The sequence below is a fragment of the Plecotus auritus genome (assembly GCF_963455305.1).
Source record: "Plecotus auritus genome assembly, chromosome: 2".
NCBI lineage: Eukaryota > Metazoa > Chordata > Mammalia > Chiroptera > Vespertilionidae > Plecotus > Plecotus auritus.
Window position 1 is genome coordinate 159,640,860 of NC_137771.1, and position 25,960 is coordinate 159,666,819.

Consider the following 25,960-nt stretch of genomic DNA (forward strand, 5'->3'; position numbering starts at 1 on the left):
AAGAAAACTCTGTGGTGTGTGGAGAACTGTTTTAAGTTAGATATTCACATCTCAGGGATGACCTATATTGGAAAGAGCCAAAAGTAGTTTTGAAGATCATAAATGACTCTATATCAAATAAGTATAATTGCCTGAAGATATTCTTCCTTACCTTGTTAATTTCACTTGCTTCAATTTTATGAAGAATTCCTTTTAACCTGAAAACCCTAACAATTTCTCTAGCCAAACTGAGCATGACATTAATCTCCTCCTTTGTTTTCATAGTGACCGCAATCTCTGGGTGATCATACTCCAAGTAGCCTGAAAAATAACAAAACTTAAATGTTTAAATGCTTCATTTGGACAAGAAACTAATATTTCTGCTCTGAATGCATGAACTACAACCCTCAGCATGGGAATAAGTCTCTCTTCCGAAGGAGGCCTCTGCAATCAACCCCTCCTCACCAGTAGTTGCAGAGGCCTGCCTGCCATCTTCTTGTCTTCAGCTCATTCTTGTGCTGTGAAGAAGGACAGGCCGCCTCCATCTCAGGACTAACAATTCTTTCAATACTCCTGCACTGGACACTTGAAAGGCTCTTATAAGCTCTAAGTCTGAAGTTCATGACTTAACTTTTCTATTCTGTTGACTACAGACTGGGGACTTAGATATGGCTTTTAAGTCTTTTCCCTCAACGCGGGTCATTTCCCACTCACCCTGTCTGTGCCTGGACATGCCTCATCCATCTACACTCTCTGCCTGTCGAGTCTGGATTCCCAGATACCCATGAGAATTTCATCCTCCTGGACTGTACATTTGGGCTTTTTCTTGGTCATGGCTTCTTGTGTGGCTTGACAAGTATCTGCCACGTAAGTTCTCTCAAGCATGGCCTCATTCCCAGGCTTGCTGCGTCCCTTTGCTACCTACCATCTGGTACCCAAATCCCTTCTCCTCACACAGGAATATTATGCTATAGGAGTGTGTCTGTCTTACTCCTGAGATTTGTTCATCAGTAGGAGTATGACCTGGCATGATTCAGAGAATAGGCTGTTGCCATGTTTGGGCGCTGAGCCCCCCAGAAGCCACAGCAGAGGTCTGTGAGGCTCTGTTCTGATTTTAATTCTTTCTAAAGCCTAAATCCTCAGATGGCAGCTCTGTGGCAAGTGGGAGATAAAAACAACTCATTTCCTTTGATTGCTCAGTAAGGTATGCACATGTCTGATTTGAGAGAGAGAAAAACAAACAGAATTTATAAGGTGATAATAACATGTGTAATCATTCCACACAGATGTGTTTTCTTTAAACAGAAGGCCTGCATTGTGGCATAAGGCAGAGAGAACAGGTTTGGAGAGATAATATACTATTTGGTCCAGCCAAAAATGTGATCATATAGATTGTTGAGGTTATCCACTTTATTATTAATAGAAGTAGGTTCCCTCAAAGATCAATTTACTTATCAAAACTGTTGCCTCTCTGAAGTAGTGGTGGTAAGAGATGATCAGGAATCTTTAGGTGAGAGGTACCTACCTAGCTCTTTCAGAGCATGCACCGTATTCTTTGTTACCCTCTTTAATAACACCTGCGAAACAAAAGAAACATAACCATTGGAAAACAAACTACAACAACATGTCTTAACATTTGCAACTGATAGAGTTTTAACCTAAATTAATAATTAGAGGAAAATATGGAAAGTTTTTCAGGGATTGGACTTGAATTTTGTGCACTGGATTCTATTCCAGCAAGGGTGATGGAGAGGATAGGAAGTGGCATCATCAAGGTTGGTTTTGAGAAGCCTGAAGGTGAGACATATATTTTTCTTTGAAGTAACTTGTTTTAGGATCCTACTGATTCAGAAAAGTGTGGGCATGGTAGGTACTTTCCATTCAACTTTATGACAGCCTCCAAATGTGGTACATAGAGGTGGCTTTCAACCTTAAGTGAGTTAGAAAGTTTGGCCAAGCTGTGTGAGAGCAAAAATGAGGATTAAAAGTGGACAACACCCTAGAGAGACAAGCCCTTTTGTATTTTCTACTGTCTACTGTCAAATCGCAGTGCTAAATATGAGTGGTTAGGAAAAGAAACAACATTTAGGGAAATAGTTTTAAAGTGATAGGTGGTGAAGGGAGGAAAGATACTGCTTTTTGTGTTCTACTAATAGTATTTAATATTTAATTTTCTCAAGTACAAAGTTTTGGCATATAACACATAGCATTCAAATGTACTAAATTGCCTCAAGAGGTAAATATTTAATTTCTGATGTAGCTGATAAACTTCGGTGTCCCTGTCAAGTGTGAATCTATCTCAATAGAGAAAATAAAATATAAAAGCTAGAACTTAGGCCCTAGAATTCTCTTTGCTATTTATATGTTTGGGGGCATAACCTCTCTTGGATTAATTTTTCTCCTCTGCATAAGAAGGGAACTAGACAAAGTTTCCCTTTAGATGAGTTATTGTTACTTCTTTCCATTTGCCAGATCCCCATCCTTTACTTCTTTTACTGTTTACTGTGGGAAAATAGGGGAGAGAGAGAAACAGAAGGAACCTTTGTGAATTACGTAGAAGCTTTATTTGCTCAACACTGCCACCACTTCTCATCCTCCAGTGTTGCCTATTTAATGTATCTGTAGCCTGCTCTATCCTGGAACTTGCATTGGGAGGGAATGGACCACTGTACATGGGGGTCATGATTGCCTCTACAAGGACAGCAATATATGTTCCAAGAGCTTTCTAACTTGATAATGTGGCACAGACATTTTAGTAAGAATGCTTTTCAGTAATTAAATGTACACTAGTTTAAGTTTTTACAAAAATTACCTAGCAAACCAGGGACCCAAGAACACATTTACATATATAGACAGAGAACATGATGGGTAAGGGCAACTGAGGGTTAGAGAAAATAAACCCTTTTCTTAGTATTTAGTTTTTCTCACCTGTTTAACCTGATTAGAACTTGCAATCTGATCAATTATAGTCATTATGTCTGCTTCACCTTGGACATATCCTTTTAGGATAGCATATTTATAGGACAGCTGATGACTCATCCTCTTATCTATAAATTGCAGCAACTTTGGTGTTATGAGCTGAAAAAGGAGGGCTACTATTTAATACAAATTGTAAACATTTTAGATGATGATATATTTGTTTAACTAACATAGATAATATTAAAAAATGACATGTTCTTAACAGTAACAATAGTAACTTGTCAAGGCTCTTGTTATTGTATTCGTGATACCTTTATAACTTCATGGGTAGAGCTATTTCCCTGTAACTAATAATGTTGGCCACGTGTGTAAAATGATGGCTTTATTCATTACTTATTTTCCTTATAGAAAATTGTATGCTATTTTTAACTGGTTTAAATTCTTGGAAAACAATGCAATCAATCTTTTCTGGGCTTAGTAGAAAATGACTGTCTATAAAATACTGCCACTTTTACCTGATAAATCTTCTGCTAAACTTTTTACTAGATGGTTCATTTGGGTTAGAACATACCACAACTATACTCCCTCTTGGACCCCACAATTAACTTCTCACTGTTTCGTTGCTGAGGGTGTAAGTCTCCAGGTTATCTGTCACCACTGAGCAGTCCTCTAACTTCAACAGAGTTGGCTGCTCCCTGTTTTCCTGGCTGTGCTCCATAATTTTCATAATCTGCCCTCCAACCATCTGCCATTAATCCTCAAAGAGCTCATACTCATCCTTCAAGATTCAGTTCAAGTGTCAACTAGTAAAGAAAGTCTTTTATGTCCCACTAGTATTCTGTGCATACTACTGTTTTGTACTTACCCAACCCTTCTTCAATAAGCTGTCTGGGGGCAAAGACTATATCTAATTTGTCTTCATATTTCAAGCGCCCACCATTTTACATAAGATAAAGGTTAATAATTTCCTGCATATATAAACAAGCTTTTCTTACGTGACTTATCAATTTCTTCACTTAAAGTATTTGGTTGACTTTGTATATCTTCTATCAAAAAGAATTAACTTGTCACTGGAATACACAAGCCTTGCCTTCCTCATGTCAAAATGCAAACTACCATTACTTATGGTCTCATATAATACTAAAAAGGAAAAGGCTACTAGTTGCATACTTTTAGACCTGGCTGGCTTATGCTTCTCAATAGCAAAAGTATTTTAAAACATGTGTAAGAAAGCTCTAAATATAAAGATTCTAATATGTTAGCTTTATATCTAGATGAAATATATCTTATTTAGCTTTGTATCTCCCACAGTGCTTATATGTGTACTAGAGGCCCGGTGCACTAAATTCATGCATGGGAGGGGGTTGTCCCTCAGCCCAGGCTGCACCCTTTCCAATATGGGATCCCTTGGGGGACATCCATCTCACAATCCGGGACTGCTGCTCCTAACCACTCTCCTGCCTACCTGCCTGATTGCCACTAACCACTTCTGCCTGCCAGCCAGATTGACCCTTAACCACTCCCCTGCTGGCCTGATTGATGCCTAACTGCTCCCCTGCCGGCCCAATGCCCCCAACTGCCCTCCCCTACCAGCCTGATCACCTCCAACTGCCCTCCCTTGCTGGCCTGATCATTCCCAACTATACTGCCCTGAAGGCCTGGTCGCCCCCAACTGCCCTCCCCTGCTGGCCTGATTGCCCCCAGCTGCCCTCCCTGCAGGCCTGGTTGCCTCCAACTGCCCTCCCTGCAGGCCTGGTCGACCCTAACTGCCCTCCCCTGCTGGCCTGTTCACCCCCAATGAGTCTCCCCTGCCAGCCATCTTGTGGCAGCCATCTTGTGACAACACCACCTAGGCTTTTCTTATGTAGAATGTGTCTTGTTTGTGTATGAATAAAGGAAAAGGCAGAGAGAGAGAGAGAGAGAGAGAGAGAGAGAGAGAGGCAGAGAGATAGAGAGACAGAGAGACAGAGAGACAGAGAGAAGAGAGAATATCTGTGTATATATATTTATTTATATATCTGTGTATATATAAATATGTATATTTCTAATGCTTTGTGGAGTGTTATATAATTGAAATAATCATACAAAAAATAACTACCCATCATACTTGTTATGGAAAGATATATTAGACAATCAAAAGTAATTTTTGATGCTGTGATTCTATAATACTATAAATTTATATAACACAAAATGTATATTTTTTGGTTTCTTGATTTTTATTTGTTTTGTCACCATGAATGATTTCCATGGTTATTTGTTATTGTTGTTGTCATTGATTTCCATCTTTTATTTCAGCCATCTATAATAATAAACATTACTTTGTGGTTAATTTGTACTTATATTAATACTAGAGGCCTGATGCACAAAATTCGTGCATGGAGGGGGGTTCCTCAGCCTGGCCTGCACCCTCTCCAATCTGGGACCCCTCAGGGAATTGGGCCTAAACCGGCAGTCAGACATCCCTCTCGCAATCCAGGACAACTGGCTCCTAACCACTCACCTGCCTGCCTGCCTGATTGCTCCTACCTTGCCCCCCTGCCAGCCTGATCACCCCTACCTTGCCCCCCTGCCTGTCTGATCACCCCTAACCTCTCTGCCTGCTTGCCTAATTGCCCCTAACTGCCCTCCACTGCCGGCCTGATCTTGCCTCCAACTGCCCTCTCCTGCCAGCCTGATCGCCCCTAACTGCCTCTGTCTCGGCCCCCACCACCATGGCTTTGTCTGGAAGGAAGTTGGATGTCTAGAAGATGGCCGGTCCACCTGGCCTAATTAGCATATTACCTTTTATTAGTATAGACTAGTGCCCCAGTGCATGGATTCGTGCACATTGAAAGGGAATTAATTAGAAGGTGGCTGGTGGGGCAGGGCTGGGCAAGACAGGCCAGACAGGCCCTGGAGCCAACCTCCCGGCATCCCTCCCTGGCTGGCCACATCTGGGGCAGCGCCACGGCTTGAAGGGCATCTGTGGAGTGAGTGGGGTCCCTCTGGCAGGTGGGGTCCCTTGGCCTAGCCTGCAGGGATCAGGCCAAAACCAGCTTTCCAATATCCCTTGAGGGGACCTGGTTTGTGAGAGGGCAGTTCTCGGGTGATGCACCCCAGAATCGGGCTCCCTCCTCTTTGGTTCTGGGTGCGTCACCCAAGAACCTCCACTGCCAAGTCACTGCAGCTGGGCAGCTCCAGTGTTGAGCATCTGCCCCCTGGTGGTCAGTGCACATCGTAGCTACCAGCTGGATGGTCGAATGGTCGGATGGTTTCTTAGGCTTTTATAGATAGAGATGGGATTTTTCATGTACTCTCTATTCAAAGAAAAAGCTATGATGAGTATGTCTATACTTTGTGTACTAAATGGATTTCTAATATAATTTGCATATTTATGTTATAAAACTTAATTTGTCAAAGGAATCTAAAATTTAAAATATAGACATCAGCCCAACAGAAGTGAAAGTCATACAACTCATCAACTTGTTTTAGTTTAAATTTTATAAAACTATCAGAAGAAATTTGAAATTGCATGATTTAATAGTTCTTTACCTTCAAAATGCGCAGTACACGAAGAAGTCGAACAGCTTTTAAAAACATCACCATTTCATCCAAATCAAAAACATTATTAATGGATTGTGTCTCAATAAGTATTACATCTATGATGCCAACTAATGTAATTGCTAATTCAAATAGGTTCCAGGCATGCAAAAAATATTCCTTCCTCATTGCTGCTATCTGTTGATTTAAAAGGGAATTATGTTATTTGTTTGTGATTTCACTATACCATTTTTTCTACAATAACTGAAACATCACTAGTTATGTTTTTCTCTGACCTACCTTAAGACTCTACTTCACTTCATATTTTAAAATAACAATTTGAAATTAAATGGTTCAAATGTCAAAGTCTATTTTAAAGGAGTAAATATTCAAAATAACTACTATTTTATGATAGCTTATTAATTCATTCCTTCTTTATTAAAAAAAACTTTTATTGCAACCTACTATATCTAAGAGACTGGGAGGTGTCAAAAATATTGTGTATTTCAGCCTGGGAAATTGGGTTTCCTGTGGAATTTTAAAGAACGAGTAGGTTTGCAGAAAATATATCTGTTTTGAATATGCTGTTTGCAATGTCGGCACAGTATGTTGCTGGAGAGATCCAGTCAGCTATTGTCTGTATCATCTGAGGCTAGATACAATCTGAGCTGAAGACATGAATATAGGAGTCATTAGACTATGTATGGTAGTAAATGCCAGGGATGTGAAGCGATAGCATGGCCTATGAGGCCCTTTACTGTTAATTCATGGCTGTGTCTCCTGTCTCAATTTCTATATCCTCTACACAAATTTAGCATCTCTCCAATGTCCCACCCCTCAGCTCCAGTCATTGGGAATGATGTCTCTTGTACCACAACGTTGCCTCTAAGTTTTACCTTGTTCTTGTCTATTACGCTGTGTGCTCGTGGTACTCATTCCCTACGTTGGCTCTTACTCATTATTCAAAATTCAACTCAAGCATCTACTACCCTTGAAGGCCTTTCTTTTCTGACCCTTTTATTCTGAATAAGAAAATCCTGTTGCTATTTTCCCCCCATAGCCCCAGTGTAGTCCTTTATTATAATATTTAAGATACTGATTTATAATTTTGATGAAATTTTTTCTTTTAGCAGCCTTATCCCCCTACTCACTATGATTCAAAGGAAGTGTAGGAGGCAGACATACTCATGTCCCAAGGAAAGCATATGCTTTATTATCAATTAAGAAATTGCTATGCTATTTATAAACAGATTCCTGTGTGTTTGGTGGTAGAGTCATTTCCCTTGAGTCTGCTCGCATTTGGCCAGGCTGAGGAAATTCAGTGTCTGAATCTATAAAGCAGAAGACAAGATCCTGGTCTTATGAGGTCCTGCCCACATCACCAAGTAGCCTCCATAGATGTCTCATTTCCTTCTTATTGAAACAGGTATAAGTTGGATCATTCTCTCAGGAACTTGCAAATTCCAAGTATTCCAAAATGTGAAGAAGTTATCTTCAGGTCACTAGAATACAGCCACAGGAGAGGAAGAGCCTGGTGTGGAAGGTAGGTATGGGCTTCAAAGAAATAGGGGTTTGTTGAATGTAAGTTTGTCAAAGAATGTTTAGAAGTTCAGGTAATGCTTGCAGATGAAAAAAAGAGATTACCCTTCCTCTGAGAAAGATTCAAAAGGCCATTCCTCTAATAGGTTGAACAGTGTTTGGGAAAATGTTGAAAATACAGGAAGGAAAATTTTTAAGGCAGCATTGTTTATTAAAAAGAGCAATACCTGCCCTAGCCAGCTTGGCTCAGTGGATAGAGCGTCAACCTGTGGACTGAAAGGTCCCAGGTTCGATTCTGGCCAAGGGCACATGCCTGGGTTGTGGGCTCGATCCCTAGTAGGGGGTATGCAGGAGGCAGCCGATCAATGATTCTCTCTCATCATTGTTGTTTCTATCTCTCTCTCCTTCTCCCTTCCTCTCTGAAATCAATAAAGAAATATATATATATTTTTTAAAAAGAACAATACCTATGAGGGGTTGGATCCCAATTCTACTATTCATTAACTATGTGACTCCAGATTAGTAACACAACTTACCATATGGACTCAGGTCCCTCATCTGTAAAATTGGCATAGTATATATATTAGAACAGGGTGCCCCCAAAAATGTATACACACTTTAACAGCTGATAGCTCAATTGATGTTTCTTTCTTTTCAGATTTAACCCATTGGAATTAATAATTATTCAAAGTGTGTATACATTTTTTGGGACACTGTGTGTGTGTGTGTGTGTGTGTGTGTGTGTGTGTGTGTGTGTCTTAAAAGGTTAATTTAAGGATTTGAAATGTTATAATAAAAAATGACTGGTACTTTATAGGTGATCATTTATTATTATTGTAAGGCATAGTATAAAGGAGGAGAACTGAAATAGAAAAGAGGGTAAAGGAAATGCTAGATGAAGGCAAGTTTGAAAACTGGGCAGTGAGGGCACATTTTGTGTTAAGTAGATGGGAGACCAGAACAGGACTGCACAGGGTTGGGAGTGTCCTCTCAGCTATGACGGCTGACCATGTCTCTTCAGTCCAGTGCTGCTGTCATAAGTGGGCCTGATTGAATGAAGCTATGGCTATTCATTGCTATGACAACAGGTTCAATGTGGCAGAGTACAAAGAATAATAGAGCTAGAGGAAACTTCATTGATTATTTAGACTAACCCTGACTTTTTATAGAAGAAAAAAAAAATAGAAATTGGGAGAAATTCAGTGACCTTGTGAACAGTTAGTCACAGAAAACCAAAACCAGAGCCATTTTACTAAATTCTACTCTGGGCTCTTTCCACTATAGTACATGTTACAGTACAAGATATTACATATTTTAGGAAACTCTTCATTCTCACCCTCACCCTGTAACTAACCCTAACATTAATTGCTTTATTTTTTAAAAATATATGAAATGTCCTATGGTCATTCCAACTAACTTGGAATTTATTACATGTAATGTGATGGGTTGTGAGTCTATCCCCTCTCCAACAGTATCACTCTGCAGTAGCATTTTAATTTTCCATTAAAAATTTGAGACTCATTAATTTTGTCCAAATATCAGATATACTTATTCTATTTAAACTTTCTGGCTAAAATATTTTATATCACTACTTGTTGATCCATATGACACAATATTGTTATCAATTTGTGGTTGTATATTTCCATTATTTGACAACTACCTTTATATTGGATTTAAAAATCAAATTATGATATCATTTTGTATAAATGAGTATATATCCATCTATTTATCCATTTATTTATCTATTTAGTGTAAAAGTAATAAAACCAACATCCATGTGTTTACTACCTTGCTAAGTTTAAGAACATTGCCAATACCTGTGAAACTCATTTTGGGTCCCTTTGACACACACTATTTTAAAATTTATTTTTGCAAATACAAAATCAATCCTTAAAGTATGGATATGTTATATTGAGTCACTCTAAAATTACCTTTAAAAACTAAAGTTTATTTGTTTGAGAAGTGGAAGAGAATTTTATACACTCTTTTAGAAAACTGTAGCTAGTATTGAAAATTGAAGTTAGGAAATCTCCCTCTTGAATATTACACACACACACACACACACACACACACACACACACACACACACACACACTCTTTGATTACCTTAACTAGGGACTCCAGGATGTAAAATCCAAGAAAAATGTAGTTAGATTGTCTTAATTCTTCGTCATAGATGTCATCTATTGTGGGCACCCAAGAAATTATAATAGTGAACGTATTCATTAGTATCACAAGGTATCCGACATATTCAAATTCATCAGTAAATACTATTTTATGGAATACATTAAGAAAGAAATATCTGTAAAAAAGAAAAGGAGGAAGTTTTATTTGATAAAAGAATTCCATGGAATTATCTTCATTATATGTCCAGCTCTACTCTAATCATCAATAGCTGCGGGAGTCCAGCTTAGTTCTGGGAGGTAGCCATCAGGAGCTAACACTTTCTGGCACCTACTTCAGATAGTGTCCTTTTAATTTCCTCTCCTGGGAAATGACTGATGCTGGTTTTCCCTCTTTCTTTCTCACCTTCCTCACCTATTCCTCATTTTTACTGTACTTTTTAAAAATCCTCACCTGATTATATGTTGTTTTTGGTGTTTTTTTGTTTGTTTGTTTGTTTGTTTTGTTTTGTTTTTAGAGAGAGGGGAAGGAAGAGAAGAGAGAAATATCATTGTAGGATAGAAACATTGATAGGTTGCTTCCTATACATGCCCTGACCAGGATCAAACCCAAAACCTAGGTATGTGCCTCAACTGCATTTTTTATTTTTTATTTATTTATTTTTTTGTGTGAATGGGATTACGCTCCAATCAACCCACCAGGCTTCACTGTACTTTTAATAGAAATACTTTTGTTTATAAAACAGGGACAATTTAAACTGGAAATATTTTTAAAAACACACAAAGGAAATCCCTTCCACCTTCCAATAATTCCACTTCTCAAAGATAACTACTATTAACAATTTAAATATTGTTCTAATCCTTTTGTTTTTATCATCACTGTCCATAAACACAAAAGGAGTGATATCATACATACTATCCTGTAACCTGATTTTTTTCTCTCTTAATAATGTATTATGAGCATCTTTCTTGGTCAAAGCATAAAATCAAGAACAAATCCCTGGATGTGTGTGGTGGAACAGTTTGGGGTCCACATTTTAATAAAAATATTTAAAGTTATGTGTATGCTGTGGAAAATATTTTCCATACTAAGTATGCTAGAAGGTGAAATTGAGGATGAGGATTTACTTTACGTATTTTTAATTTTATTTTTAATTATTCAAATGGTATAATAATGCATTTTTATTGTTAAAACTCTTATTGATTAATTAATTACTGATTGAAGAGTGGTTAAAGTACTGGATCACTTCTCTATTCGCAGAGTTCAATCTGTGTTACACAAGGTCTGAAACTTACAATTTGAGGTTCTATTTAAGAAAAGAACACAAATATAATCCTGGCATTAAATTGGTAGGGCCCTCCAGGCCTTCAGGCAGTAATTCTGATTTAAATTTTTTTGCTTTCTTCCAGCAATAAAATATTTGGTAAAGCATTGCACTTGAGGTTACCTTTCGTCTGTTTACAGTGACTTGTTTATGCCACATAGATGAATTGAAAAAATATGATGCGGCTAATTCATAATTCCTTTAAATCTTTAATGTTCGTGTTAATTTCTTAATCCTGGAATGCTATATTGCTTCTTATTCCTATTTTGGCCATGGTTTCTACTTGGTGACCTGGTCCTTCCTGCCATAATGAGCCTTGCTCTGTAGGTCAGTTAGATAATGTATAAAGATACTAAGTATGTTTGTCCCAATTATATACTCAGAAAATGACCACACAGTGGACCTGCTGGACTTCTATGAGACAGACCGAGTCAGAAACTTTATATATCATTTAGCCTAAAAGCTCCCAGTTTAACTTGAGGACAAAGATAGGATTTTAAGCTTTTTGTATCAGTATTATTTTAAATGCCATATCCCCGAAGTACAAAAGTCTAGGTGTTTTCCTTTTCCCAATGCATAGTAACTCAGGTAAAGTGCCTAAAGGTCCATTTGAAAAAAAATGTTGAGAGGATATTTCTCCTGTATACTTGTGGTATTGTTGCCATCCTTTCTCAATAGCTCTGGACCTGAGAACTGACTTATGTCTGGAGGGATCATGATTTTCCGTTGCAGTACGTGATCTCATCCCTTTGCCCACCAGCTCTCTATCTTTAGAAATTAAGTAATAGTGAGTTAACTGTATTTCCCTTTGACACACATTATTTGTTAGCCATTCTCTGGTTTGCTGTTCACAAAATAAAGTATGCCCATCCTTTCTCTGACATGGAAGTGCTGCCATTTGTCTTCTGCCATTCATTCTTCCAAGGAATGGCAGGAGACAAGGAATTGAAGCACCAATTCTATTGTTGTTTCAACTATTGTCAACCATGCCCTGCAGAAAACATCTATCATTGAGTTTATTACTGTTGCCGTGGTGAAGGGAAAAGTTCTTCAGGTCTTTCCAGAGGTCATGTGGTTGGTTCTTCATTCCTCTAGTTAAATATTATAATTTTTATCATCTGCACCTCATTTGCTGTAGGTTTTTGGCCTCGTCAAGCTTCAAAACCCATCTCAGGCATGTAATAATACCAATTGCAAGTCTCGTTGATCACATGTTGAACATTCCCTCATCATGGCTAAGACCATCATGCCAATAAATTCTTCATAATCTGACCTCATGTTGCAATCTTCTCAAGATCCATTCCCTTATATGTTCTACTAGTGTTCTCTGATATTGGTCAGGTCTTGTAAGTCCTTCAGTTGATAAGTTGTAGAATCCTGGAATATATACTATATTTTACCCTCTAGCTGTGTTGAGATCTGTCCTCGGTAATTACCTTGGAAATAAAAAAAGGTGGTAGAGACTAACCTTGAAACAAAGACAAGCTTTATCTTGTGATGTCTTTGCAGTATCTGAATGTGCTAGGAGGCTATTATCCTCTAGCAAGGTAGAGGCAGCTGCTTCTGTCAGGCCAGAGTGTTCATGAGAATAGGGGGGTTTCGCATCCTCAAATTTGTCCACCCAAGCATTACCACTTCAGAGCTCAGGGTCCTGATATTTTTGTGTTTATTCTTATTTGCTCAACTCTAGCTGTATCTCTCCAAATTAGATATATCATGTTGATTTTGTATTCAATTCTGAATAATTTAAGTTGAATTTTTAATTTTAAGGATTATAGGTATTTTTCCATTTTTTTTCTGTTCATTTTCTTTTGGTGATTGACTTGTTCATGTTTGTGAGTCCATCACTTATTAATTTTAACATTTCAGTAATACTGTCCACATTGAATAATTCTAATAACTGAAGTCATAGGGATATAAGTCTGCTGTTATTTCTGCTGGTTCTTTTTCATGGTTATTTGTTTCCTTGCATGTTTGTTGGTCTTTTTAAAATGCCATATCCCCATATTTATGACTTTACCCATTAGCTAAGGAACTCAGTTTTCAGTGGAATGTTACTCAGCACTTAGTAATAAATATTAACATTTGTTAAGTGATTACCCAGTGCTGATCCCTGGACTTCTACACACACTATATAATCTTTACAACAGTCCCATTAAGCAGAGAAGAACCCAACTATTATATTTTAGCAACTACTATATGCAGATGCTTTACATAAATCAGTTAGCTTCCAGAATATAACAAAAATATTATTATACTTATTTTTCAAATGAGGAAACTGAGACCTGAAAAACTCATTCAGCTAATAAATGATGGAGATGGGTATTCTAAATACAGCATGTAACTCCAGATTCTGTATTACCTACTGAGATGAATGGCATTTTGGAGATAGTCTAAAGGATAAATTGACTATCAATTCCAGTTTTCCAATTTCCCTTTCTTTAAGTTACATCAACAGATATAATTACTCAGAAAGTTGTAGCTTAATTTAGTATTAAAGGCTTTAAAATAACTATTGCACAGATATATCCTTTTGTTGTTTATTGAGTGTGGTGGATTAGACACTTAATCTAATAGATACTCCTATTGAGTTGAAGAAAAGAAATAAGAGCCATCCAAGTTGGAAAGAAAGAAGTAAAATTATCTCTATTCATTGATGACAGAATCTTATACGCAGAAAATCCTAGAGAATTCCCCCAAACTGAGAGCTAATAAGTGAATTCAACAAAGCTTCAGGATAGAGAATCAATATATAAAAATCAGCTGACCAGTGTGGTTCAGTGCTTGAACATTGACCCATGAACCAAGAAGCCACAGTTTGATTCCCGGTCAGGGCAAATGCTGGATTTTGGGATCCATCCCCAGTGTGTGTGTGTGCAGGAGGCAGCCGATCAATGATTCTCTCTCATCACTGATGTTTCTACCTCGCTATCCTTCTCCCTTTCTATCTGAAATCAATTAAAAAACATATTAAAGGAAATCTTTAAAATATATATTAAAAAATCATTTGTATTTCTATATACTAGGAATAAATAATCCAAAAATAAAATTAAGAAAAAATTAACTTATGAAGGCATCAAAAAAGGAAAAAAATACTTAAGATTAAATTTAACTGAAGAAAAGGTAACAAAATAAATTTAGTGAAAACTTGTACAATGAAAATGGTAAGACATTTCTGAGAGAAATTAGAAATCTTAGTAAATGAAAAGTCATCCCATATTCACAAATTGGAAAGCTTAATGTTGCTAAGATGGCAATACTACCCAAAGCTGACAACATATTCCATGCAATTCCTTTGAATATCTCAATGGCATTTTTTCCCAGATATAAACAAACTAATTAAAAAATTTGTGTATATCCCTGGTCAGTGTGGCTCAGTTGATGGGAGCATCGTCCTATACACCAAAAGGTTGCAGGTTCAATCCCCTGTCAGGGCACATACCCAGATTGGAGCGCATATGGGAAGCAACCAATTGATGTTTTTTTTTTCTTTCTCCTTCTCCCTCTTACCCCTGTCCCATCTGTATAAAAGTCAGTGAAAATATCCTCAGGTGAGGATTTAAAAAAAATTCATATGCAATTGCAAGTAACCCCAAATAGCTGCACCAATCTTGAAAAAAAAAGCTGATAGACTCATACTTCATGATTTCAAAATTGTCTACAAGTTGGGAAAGATAATTTCTTATGTTAAAGAAATTAAACAAAATTATCATTATGATCCAGCAATTTTACTTACCTTGATGGGACCCCTTTTTCCTTTTTAGTATTATATACCCAATTGAGCAATACTTTTCTAACAAAGGTAAGAATTGTTTTGCTTTCAGAATAATTCTTTATTGTTTCAGGACTCATATACCTAAAAAAAAAAAAGAAAGAAAAGAAATCTTTAAACATGCTTTTAAATTTTGGGATAAGTTTAATGCAGTATTGGCAGAAAGCAAAAATACTATTTTTCCCAGTGATGACTGGAAATAAGACAGTTTCATGGGCATATGTTCAAGTCTCAAAGTTGTAGATACAATAGACATATAATTATGAATTTTAATATGTGGGACTTATTTATTAAACAGAGAGCATAAAAATTTGGAAATACATGGTTTAAAATAGTAGAAAGGTCAAGGTTCAGGAATAGAAAGCATACCTTAGTTCAAATATTTGGGATTCAACTACATATGGGTTTTCATGTTGTGACCCCCATTATCTGGTTTGACAATGAACAAATTACCTCATTAACCTGTTTGCTCTGTAAAATGGAGGTAAAAATACCTATGTTAGCCTGGGATAACTAAATGAGAAAGTATGTATGAAACATCCAGCTGATCTTACATATCCTCTCATCTTCTTTCTTTCACCTTTTGGGCAAGTAGCCAGGGAATTTATGGGGAAAATACAAGTGGTAGATTAAGAGTTAAAATGGTTTCTTGGAGAATTCAGTGGTAATAAAACCCCAAAAGATACTTTGGTGGCACTTGTCTGTAGTTTTCTTCTGACTTTTCTATGGAGACAGCTTAGATCTGTGTGTTATGATTTGGTCTTGTTTGGTTTTATGAGGAACTTACCTGTTGCTGACCAGATACTTTAATTGTCTTCCTTAGAAGGAGGATAGAGTTTTGTCCTTGGGTCTGAGGTTCTACATTAAAAAATGGCTTAATGGAAAGTCATTGGTGACTTAAGTTCAAAGGCGGATCTTGTCCTTCCTATCTATATACATATAAAAGCCTAAGCGACAGGTCAACCACTTGACCAGCGAACTGGTCAACCGGTAGCTATGACGTGCACTGACTACCAGGGGGCAGACACTCAATGCAGGAGCTCCCCCCTGGTGGTCAGTGCACTCCCATAGCAGAGTGCCGCTCAGCCAGAAGCTGGGCTCACAGCTGGCGAGCGCAGCTGCGGTGGCATAAGCCTCTCCTGCCTCCGCGGCAGTGCTACCAGGTGGCAGCAGCAGGTGCAGTGGGGCCGGAATGAGCAGGAGCAGCATGGTGCCCGGCCCCGGCTAGGGCTCCTCCTCGGTTGCCTGCCGCTTTTCCACTACTATATCCTTCGGGGGATGTCAGCCTGGCCTGTGGGGATCGGGCCAAAACCGGCAGTCCAACATCCCCCATGGGGTCCTGGATTGCGAGAGGGTGCAGGCCAGCCTGAGGGACCCCACTGGTGCACGAATCCATGCACCGGGCCTCTAGTTGATTATAATGTTCTCACTCTGAAAACTGGGCAATTTATCTGCTACAGGGAAACTGATGTAATTGAGAAAAAAATAAAATCATTCAATTCTCTGTGATTCAATATAATAACGTGGGAATTACATAAAAAACCACTAATGTGTATATGACTTGATTCATTCCTAATTTTTAAGATATTTATTGGACACCTATTAGGGTTGCTAAATGCTGGGGATAAACCATAAGCCATAAACAAAAACTGGTTTCTGTCCTCAAGAATTTAGCAGAGTAGTGAAGTAAAACATGCAAAAACAATTGCAGTAAAGTGTAGTAAATGTTGCTGTGGAGATAATCTATAAGAGGACAATCTGGACCCACAAAGGGGGCACATTTATTTTCTTTTGTGGGGAGGCACATTGAATAGAATCATGGGGAATCAGGAAACCTTCTTGAAGGAATTAATATCTAAGGTATGATAATTCACAAGTTCTAATGAATCCTAGAATTCTGTAATATCAGTAAGTACATGACATTTTACAGCCCAAATTATTAAGTAATTCAGGCTCCTGCATTCCTATTTTATATCAACATGTTCACTGTTTCAACCCATATTAGGAAAAGAGTATGATCTTTTTAACTGGATAGTAAGATAGCTTAGCTTCAAATCCAAGCTCTGTAATTTATTAGACAAATAACCTTGGGTAAATTATTTAATCTCACTGGGGCTCACTTTCCTCATCTGCAAAATGAAGATAATAACAATGGCATTCACCTGGTAGGATTTTAGACATAAAATTGGTAATATATATTAAATGTTTAAGACTGTATCTGAAACAAGACTTAATAAAAGCTCTTTATTTAATATATTATTTCTTAGGTAATTACACAGGCACTTAGCACAGGTCTGGTACTTTTTTTTAAACCTGACACTCTTTCTCTCCTTAGTTTTTTTTTTCTTGCCACAAGACACCCCAACACATGGGGCTACTGGTAAGAATCATCAACTCCAAGGCAGCCCAGCAAAGGAGCAAGTACTCAATACAAGTGTAATTAATAGAAAGTCTCTGGAGATTGGAACACCATTTCACTAATCGTGATATTCCCCACAGTGCCTGGCATATAATTCTGTGTGTATTAGTATTCAATATTTACTAGTATCTCTTAATATGTGAATAAAAATGTAATATATTCCAAAATCTGCCTTCATTGCCTACTATGAATTTTTTCACCTCTTTAACCCCCTTCTCCCACTGTTGACATCTTCTTTGTGTCCATTTATTCATAGGCTTATGCTGCTTCTACCTTCTTGGAGGATTTAAAGAGGAAAAATCAAGGCAGTGGGCTGAACTGCTCTGTACTATTTTGTTTGTTTTGTTTTACATTAACCTTTCATGGACAATGAAGTGATAATGGTTTCAGCATGTCATTTATTCACTCTTTGAAAAGTACACATCATATTGTTTTAAATTGACTATGTTTGCCCAGCCCTTTTCCCAAACTACCCTAACACCACTCAGGTCTCCTAAGCATTTGAAGGGCTTGGAGCATTAGGGCAAATGGAGAGCCTTGCACTATATGTGAAATATTTAAACACTAGAGGACTGGTGCATGAAATTTGTGCATTAGGGGGTGGGAGGTCTGCACCTTCTCCAATCTGGGACCCCTCAGGGGATGTCCTTGGGGGATGTCCCACAAGGATTAGGCCTAAACCGGCGGTCGGACATCCCTCTCACAATCTGGGACTGCTGGCTCCCAACCACTTGCCTGCCTGCCTACCTGATTGCCCCTAACTGCTTCTGCTTGCCAGCCTGATCACCCCCTAACCACTCCCCTGCCAGCCTGATTGACACCTAACTGCTCCCCTGCTGGCCCAATTGCCCACAACTGCCCTCCCCTGCAGGCCTGGTCTCCCCCAACCACCCTCCCCTGCTGGCCTGATCACCCACAACTGCCCTCCCCTGCCAGCCATCTTGTGACCACATGGGGGTGGCCATCTTGTGTGAGGGTGTGACGGTCAATTTGCATATTACCTCTTTATTATATAGGAGGATTATTAACCAAGAAACCAAAATTTTAAATAAGATACTTTATCTTCCTATCTTGACAAATATAATTTGTCATATGATTTGCATGGCTAGGCTTGAATTAAAACTCATAGACTCTTTGAAAATTTGTACTTGAACTCTAGCACAAACATGCTCCAGTGCCTGGCTGCTTTTCATCCCACACCTGGCTTTATCTCTCACCGTACCACAAACTGGTACAGGTGAGTGGACACCAGGCTGCCACACCTATTAGGTTTATACACTAAAGGCCCAGTTTGCTTTTAACAGTTTGCTCATGGGAAAAGGTCCAAGAAGACAACCCCATAAGTAAACTTAGGATCATTTGAGCAGGGAATTTTGGTGTCCTTAGTACCAGGAGTATAGATCAGAACAAAGGTGTATGTATCTGGGCTTTGTCGCCTTCATCCTTCCACAGGGGGTAACTTGAGGGTAATCCCTAAAACCCTGACTCTGAGGAACTCACTGCTTACTGTGGAGACTTACATCTAAAGAAATCATTACAAGTGTATGCTGAATATTCAGAGAGGGTGTGTTGTGGGAAGATGTGCCTGTAGGGATCAAGAAAGTCTTTGACTTAGTGAGGCATTTGATTAGTCAGAGAGAGAGAGAAAGAGAGAGAGAGCAGTATACTATAGTTTAGCTTTAGGGAGCAAAGGAGAAAGGACAGAGCATCTTAGTAAGAAGAAGTAGCTTGTTCATACGCGTAGAGGTCTGAATGGTAGAGCCAAGTCAAAAAAAACGGGTGTAGGTTATCTGGCCTGGTTGTGGGGTATAGAGCAGACAGGGGCTTCCACACATAATACTGGATGATCCCAAATTATCAGACAAAAGCAAGAAAAAAATCTTGCACAATTTCTAACATTAGGAGTATGGAAATTTTCTCCTGAAAATGTACTTACTCTCCCTTCTCACCAAAGCTTCCTGCTGCGCCCACCAGCATCTGGACCGCACTCTGGGACAGAGTCTCATTCCTATATTGTCTCTGGTAGCTTGCCTGAAAGTCAAGTCACATCATTATACAGCATGAATAACAATGGCAACTTATTTATTCACTTTAATGGAAAAATAATCTGTGAGAAAGAAGCCAAAATCCCTAAAGAATCTATATCTTTATGAAAAGAAGCTCTCTACAGAGTACAGACTGTGAGATAGGTCTGGATATCTCATGAGTGTAAAAGTTAGGTCTGAGCAGTGGGTGGAACTCAACTGGTTCTGTAGGAAACTAGGATCCTTCTAGATGTTAATTACATTTGCCAAAATAAGTGAAGTTCTGTGGCCAAATAATTATGGGAACTACTGAAAGCCACATTCCTATCTTAAAAGTTTTTAACGGCTATTAGATGATTAAAAGCTCTGAGGAATTCTACGGTGAAGGATCCTGATATACATTTTTAAGTCCAATTTCCCAAATATTTTGACAACAGAACTCTGTTGTGTCCAGTCTATTATTAGCATTAAATGAACTGCTACTGTCTTGCAGAACACATTCATTCATCCATTCAGTACATATATTTAGAGCCCACTCTGCTTCAGGCTCATGCTGGGGAAACCCCTGTCTGACACCACCTCTGGCCTCAGTGTGTTGAAAATAATTGTGTAGAACAACTTCCAAAATTTGAATCTTTGCTATAACTAAAGATTCCTGGGTTTCATCAAATACATTCTATCTGCACAATTATTTATAGATATTAAAACATGGCTTTGATCCTAGTGCATACTAGGAAGAAATAGAACTGGATTTGAAGATGAGAGAACTCAATAGCATAGCATTTTTCTCCTCAAATTTAATTAAAACACTTACAAAGTAATGTGAGATTTAAATACATTCTGTATTCTCAAAGATAAGCACAGTAGCTTACGGAAAAAATAAGGAAGCTGAAAATGATATGGACTCATGAAAGCCAACACAAATGATAAAGCAGTTACTAAAAAAATGTTAAAATATCATTCACACCGGAAGGAGGGAATAATGGCGGCGGAATAGACAGACGTGTTCCGAGCCTTGTCCCGGAGCAGAAAGAAAGAACAGCTGAGGGTCGCGCAAGGCGTGTTTGTTGGCTGGTTGGGAGATAGCTGAATTCCAGAAGGAGGTGGGGGACTGCTGAACGGGGTTCCCCTGACCTGGCAGCACGAACTGCGGCTGGGTCCCCTCCCGGAGCTGCGGGCTTGGACGCGGAGTCTGCGCCATCTTGATCCGGAAAGTGGAGCTTATCTGAAGCCTGAGAATCCACAACTGCGGCACCCCAGGAACAGCTGCGAGCCCCAGAACAACGCTCCCCAACTGGCGCAAGCACACGGGTTCAGAGAAGCTCTACACTCCACCACGGAAAGGTCAGATTTCGCCTGGGATAAGGTGAGGTCTCTGGTCCCAGCGGGAGAGAGGAACGCGCGTTTTGCGGGAGCTGGAGGACCAGGGAAGTCTGTGCCTAGAAAAATCCGTGGCTGTAGGGGCTGGCGTGATCTGTGACTGTGGAAAGGGGTCCTCAGAGCTGCTAAGAGAAGGGCACTCTAAAAAGCAACCCATTTTGATCTGAAGTGCAGGGACACCCTAAGAATTTCAGGCAGTCCAGACTTACGCGCAGCCCGTGTGCTCCCTGGGTGCCTGGGCTTACTCGCAGTCCCGGAATTCGCACACTTGGGCTTTTTCCTCTTCAAATCCTTGCATCTGATTACTAAGCCCAATACATAGGATCACCCAGTTGGAGACACCCTGGGAGACTGCAGGGGAAGGTTGTTTTTCTGGAACCTGGGGATCGGAGCGGGGAGTGACCATCAGAGAGCCAGCTCTGAGGCAGCCCACTCCCACAGGCCCGTGGCGAGTGCCACAGGGAAAGAAGGCTCTAACACTGCCTAGAGAGGCCATAGATAGACCCGGAAGTCAATCCAGAAACACTGCCACCCAGGGGCTGAATCACAAATTGACTCTTGTGTAATCAAAAATAAAGGAATACGAGAAATTAAGACACACCGCCTGCTTAAAATCAGGACTGGCTTACAACACCGAAGAGCAGTGGAACGCAGGGAACTGCAATACTGTCTGGACTGAGAAACAGGCGTGCCAAACAGAAAAACAGAGGAAGTGAATGACCTTCACTACTCCACATTTTATTTTTACGTTTTATTTTTTTAAAATTTTCATTTTTTGCATCTTTTAATCAAGAAACTTTTTTTTCTTTTTTCATCACTTGATTTTACCTTTTTAATGATTACATTTTTATTTTCAATCCGTATTATTACTACTGCTATTTTATCTTTTTTTTTTTTTTTTTAAGTGTCATTTTATTTTCTCTTCATTTTATTTTGGGATTAGGGTTCTACATTCTATTTTTTATCTTTCCTTTAGCATCGTTTTACTCTATCTCAACTCTACCCTTAGGCCATCACTCTCTTCCTAACCTCCCCCTTTTCAGTGTCCTGTTTGTCTTACCCTTTTACTGCTTTAGATTTTCCCTATTCTTTCTGTTTACCCCTTGTTAAAATTTCACCCTACTTACATATCTAATCTCCAATCCCCTGCTCCAAGTCCACATACACCTTTCCCTTCGCTGTCTGAGTTATCCATAAACTTGTCCTTATCTCTGTCCTTTTGTTGTTGTTTGCTTGAATGTAGATTATATCCAATTTTTATGCTTTTTTTGTGAGATTGTTTTGCTTATTCTTCTTTTATTTTTTTGTTTGTTTTGTGCTTCAGCTTTCCCTTGCCTCACTCCATATTAGTTGGTGTTGTAGTTTGTACTAATCCCCAGGCACTTGTTGCTGGCATTTGCTGGGATTAGTGATTGTTCTATTGGAGTTTTATCCCCAATATATATAGTCTGTTCCCCTTTCTCTCTTAGTCAATTTCTTGTCTCTCTTACTTTTTTTTTTTCTCTTTACTTTCCCTTTTCCCAATTTCATTTTCACACTCCTTTTTTCTTTTTTTCTTTCTTTCTTTCTTTTTTCCTCTTCTTCTTTCTCTTCTATCACCTAATTTGCCTTTCTCTGGTGGTCACCTTTATTGGAGGTTATTAATATCGTGAATACATTCCTGTTCAGTGCCTTGTGAGTTGTACCTGGTAGTGCTGTATTTTGTGCCTTTAAATCAACCCAGGAGAGAGAGAACTACATAACCAGACACCCAGAGAAGAGAGACCATGGGGAGACAAAGAAGCAGCCCGCATATGAAAGAAAAGCAGGCATCACCAGAAAAGGAAGTAAACGAAATGGAGGCAAGCAACCTTCCAGAAAAAGAATTCAGAGAAATGGTCATAAGGTGGCTGAAAAGAATGGAAGACAAATTCGACAATATGAGCAAGAACCAAGAGGAAATGAAGAAGAACCAAGAAGAAATGAAAAATGACATCGCTGCTGTAAAGAACTCAATAGAAAGCATCAAGAGTAGACTAGAAGAAGCAGAGGACCACATCAGTGAGCTAGAAGACAAGATGGAAAAAAATACCCAAGAAAAGCAACTTCTAGAAAAAAAAATTAAAAGGCAGGAGGAGAGTCTAAGGGAACTTTGGGACAACACGAAACAAAACAACATCCGCATAATAGGGGTTCCAGAAGGAAAGGAAGCTGAGCAAGGAATAGAAAACCTCTTTGAAGAAATAATGACAGAAAATTTCCCAGATATAGGGAAGAAAAAACCCACACAAATCCAAGAAGCTCACAGAGTCCCAAGCAAAATGAACCCCAAAAGACCGACGCCAAGGCACATTATAATTAAATTGGCAAACACCAACGACAAAGTAAGAATCTTAAAAGCAGCAAGAGAGAGACAGAAAGTTACATACAAAGGAACCCCCATTAGACTAGCAACTGATTTCTCAACAGAAACTCATCAGGCCAGAAGGGAATGGAATGAAATATACAAAGTCATGCAAAGGAAGGGGCTGAATCCAAGAATACTGTACCCAGCAAGGCTGTCAATCAAAATTGAAGGTGAAATCAGGAGCTTCACAGACAAAAAAGGACTAAGGGAATTTATTACCAACAAACCAGCAATGCAAGAAATGCTAAAGGGTCTACTGTAAAAAAAAAAAAGAAAGAAAGAAAGAAAGAAAGAAAGAAAGAAAGAAAGAAAGAAAGAAAGAAACAGGAAGCAAAGAAGTAACACAGGGGTAAAGAATAGGAATGGCAACAAATAAGTACCTATCAATAATAACTTTAAATGTAAATGGATTAAATGCCCCAATCAAAAGACATAGGGTAACAGATTGGATAAGAAAACACGACCCATATATCTGCTGTCTACAAGAAACCCACCTCAGAAAAAAAGACGCACACAGACTGAGGGTGAAGGGATGGAAAAAGGTTTTCCAGGCAAATGGAACTGAAAAAAAAGCTGGGGTAGCAATACTTATTTCTGACAAATTAGATCTCAAACTGAAGGACATAACAAGAGATAAGGAAGGCCATTTCATAATACTAAAGGGAGCAATCCAACAAGAAGAAATAACTCTGGTAAACATATATGCACCCAATACAGGAGCACCCAAATACATAAAAAAACTCCTGGAAGATATCAAGGGAGACATTGACAGCAATACAATCATAGTAGGAGACTTTAATACCCCACTATCACCATTGGACAAATCCTCTAAACAAAACATCAGCAAAGAAACATCAATCCTAAATGACTCACTAGACCAGATGGAATTAATTGACATCTTCAGAACATTTCACCCCAAAGCCACAGAATATACATTCTTCTCAAGCGCACATGGGTCATTTTCAAAGATAGACCATATGTTGGGACATAGGCAAAGTCTCTTCAAATTCAAGAAGATAGAAATCATATCAAGCATCTTCTCAGACCACAGTGGCATAAAACTGGAAATCAACTACAATAAAAACAACCGAAAGAAATCAAACACATGGAGACTAAACAGCATGCTATTAAACCATGACTGGGTTACCAGAGAGATCAAAGAAGAAATAAAAAACATCATGACAACAAATGACAATGAAAACACTACAATCCAAAATCTATGGGACACAGCGAAAGCAGTCTTGAGAGGGAAGTTCATAGCTCTACAAGCCTACTGCAAAAAACAAGAAACAGGGGTAATAAATTACCTAACCCAACAACTCAAAGAGTTAGAAAAAGAGCAACAAGAAAAGCCCAGTGTAAGCAGAAGGAAGGAAATAATAAAGATCAGAGCACAGATAAACGACATAGAGACCAAAGAAACAATACAAAAGATCAACAAAACCAAGAGCTGGTTCTTTGAAAGGATAAACAAGATTGATGAACCTCTAGCCAGGCTCACCAAGAAGCAAAGGGAGAGGACCCAAATAAACAAGATCAGAAATGAAAGAGGTGAAATAACAACAGATCCCGCCGAAATACAAAGGATTGTTAAAAAATACTACGAACAACTCTATTCCAACAAACTGGACAACCTGGAGGAAATGGACATATTCCTAGAAAAATATAACCTTCCAAAACTCAATCAGGAAGAATCTAAACAGCTCAACATGCCAGTAACTATGGAAGAAATTGAAGCAGTCATCAAAGAGCTTCCGGCAAACAAAAGCCCGGGGCCAGACGGCTTCACAGGAGAGTTCTACCAAACATTCAAGGAAGAACTAAAACCTATCCTCCTCAGACTATTCCAAAAAATTCAAGAGGAAGGAACACTTCCAAGCTCCTTCTATGAAGCCAGCATCACCCTAATACCAAAACCAGATAAAGACAACACAATGAAAGAGAATTACAGGCCAATATCCCTCATGAATGTAGATGCCAAAATCCTCAACAAAATTCTAGCAAATAGGATCCAGCAGTACATCAGAAAGATCATACACCATGACCAAGTAGGGTTTATCCCAGGAATGCAAGGATGGTTCAATATCCGCAAATCAATAAATGTGATACATCACATAAACAAATTGAGAGATAAAAATCACATAGTCATATCAATTGATGCAGAAAAAGCATTTGACAAAATCCAACACCCTTTCTTGATAAAAACTCTCAACAAGGTGGGAATAGAAGGATCATACCTCAACATCATAAAAGCTATATATGATAAACCCACAGCTAACATCATACTCAATGGGCAAAAACTAAAACCATTTCCCCTAAGAACAGGAACAAGACAGGGATGCCCACTCTCACCACTCCTGTTTGACATAGTACTGGAAGTATTAGCCACTGCAATTAGACAAGAAGAAGAAATAAAAGGCATCCAAATTGGAAAAGAAGAAGTAAAGCTGTCCTTATTTGCAGATGACATGATATTGTACATAAAAAACCCGAAAGACTCCATCAAAAAACTAACAGACTTAATAAATGAATTCGGCAATGTAGCAGGATACAAAATTAACACCAAGAAATCTAT

General features: G+C 38.7%; 1 protein-coding gene across 1 annotated transcript in view; it reads right to left on the reverse strand.

Annotated features, from left to right (window-relative positions):
- Window positions 1–25,960, reverse strand: part of SLC9C1 (solute carrier family 9 member C1) — a gene marked incomplete at its 3' end in the record, with an annotated part of 107,909 nt that overhangs the window by 26,104 nt on the left and 55,845 nt on the right. Inside the window, exons 13-19 of the mRNA XM_080654684.1 lie at window positions 19,532–19,626; window positions 15,141–15,260; window positions 10,063–10,258; window positions 6,430–6,615; window positions 2,908–3,057; window positions 1,505–1,556; window positions 152–300 (exon numbers count right to left, since the gene is read on the reverse strand). Coding sequence (XP_080510810.1) covers window positions 152–300; window positions 1,505–1,556; window positions 2,908–3,057; window positions 6,430–6,615; window positions 10,063–10,258; window positions 15,141–15,260; window positions 19,532–19,626 — 948 coding nt within the window. The remainder of the gene's footprint in view (window positions 1–151; window positions 301–1,504; window positions 1,557–2,907; window positions 3,058–6,429; window positions 6,616–10,062; window positions 10,259–15,140; window positions 15,261–19,531; window positions 19,627–25,960) is intronic.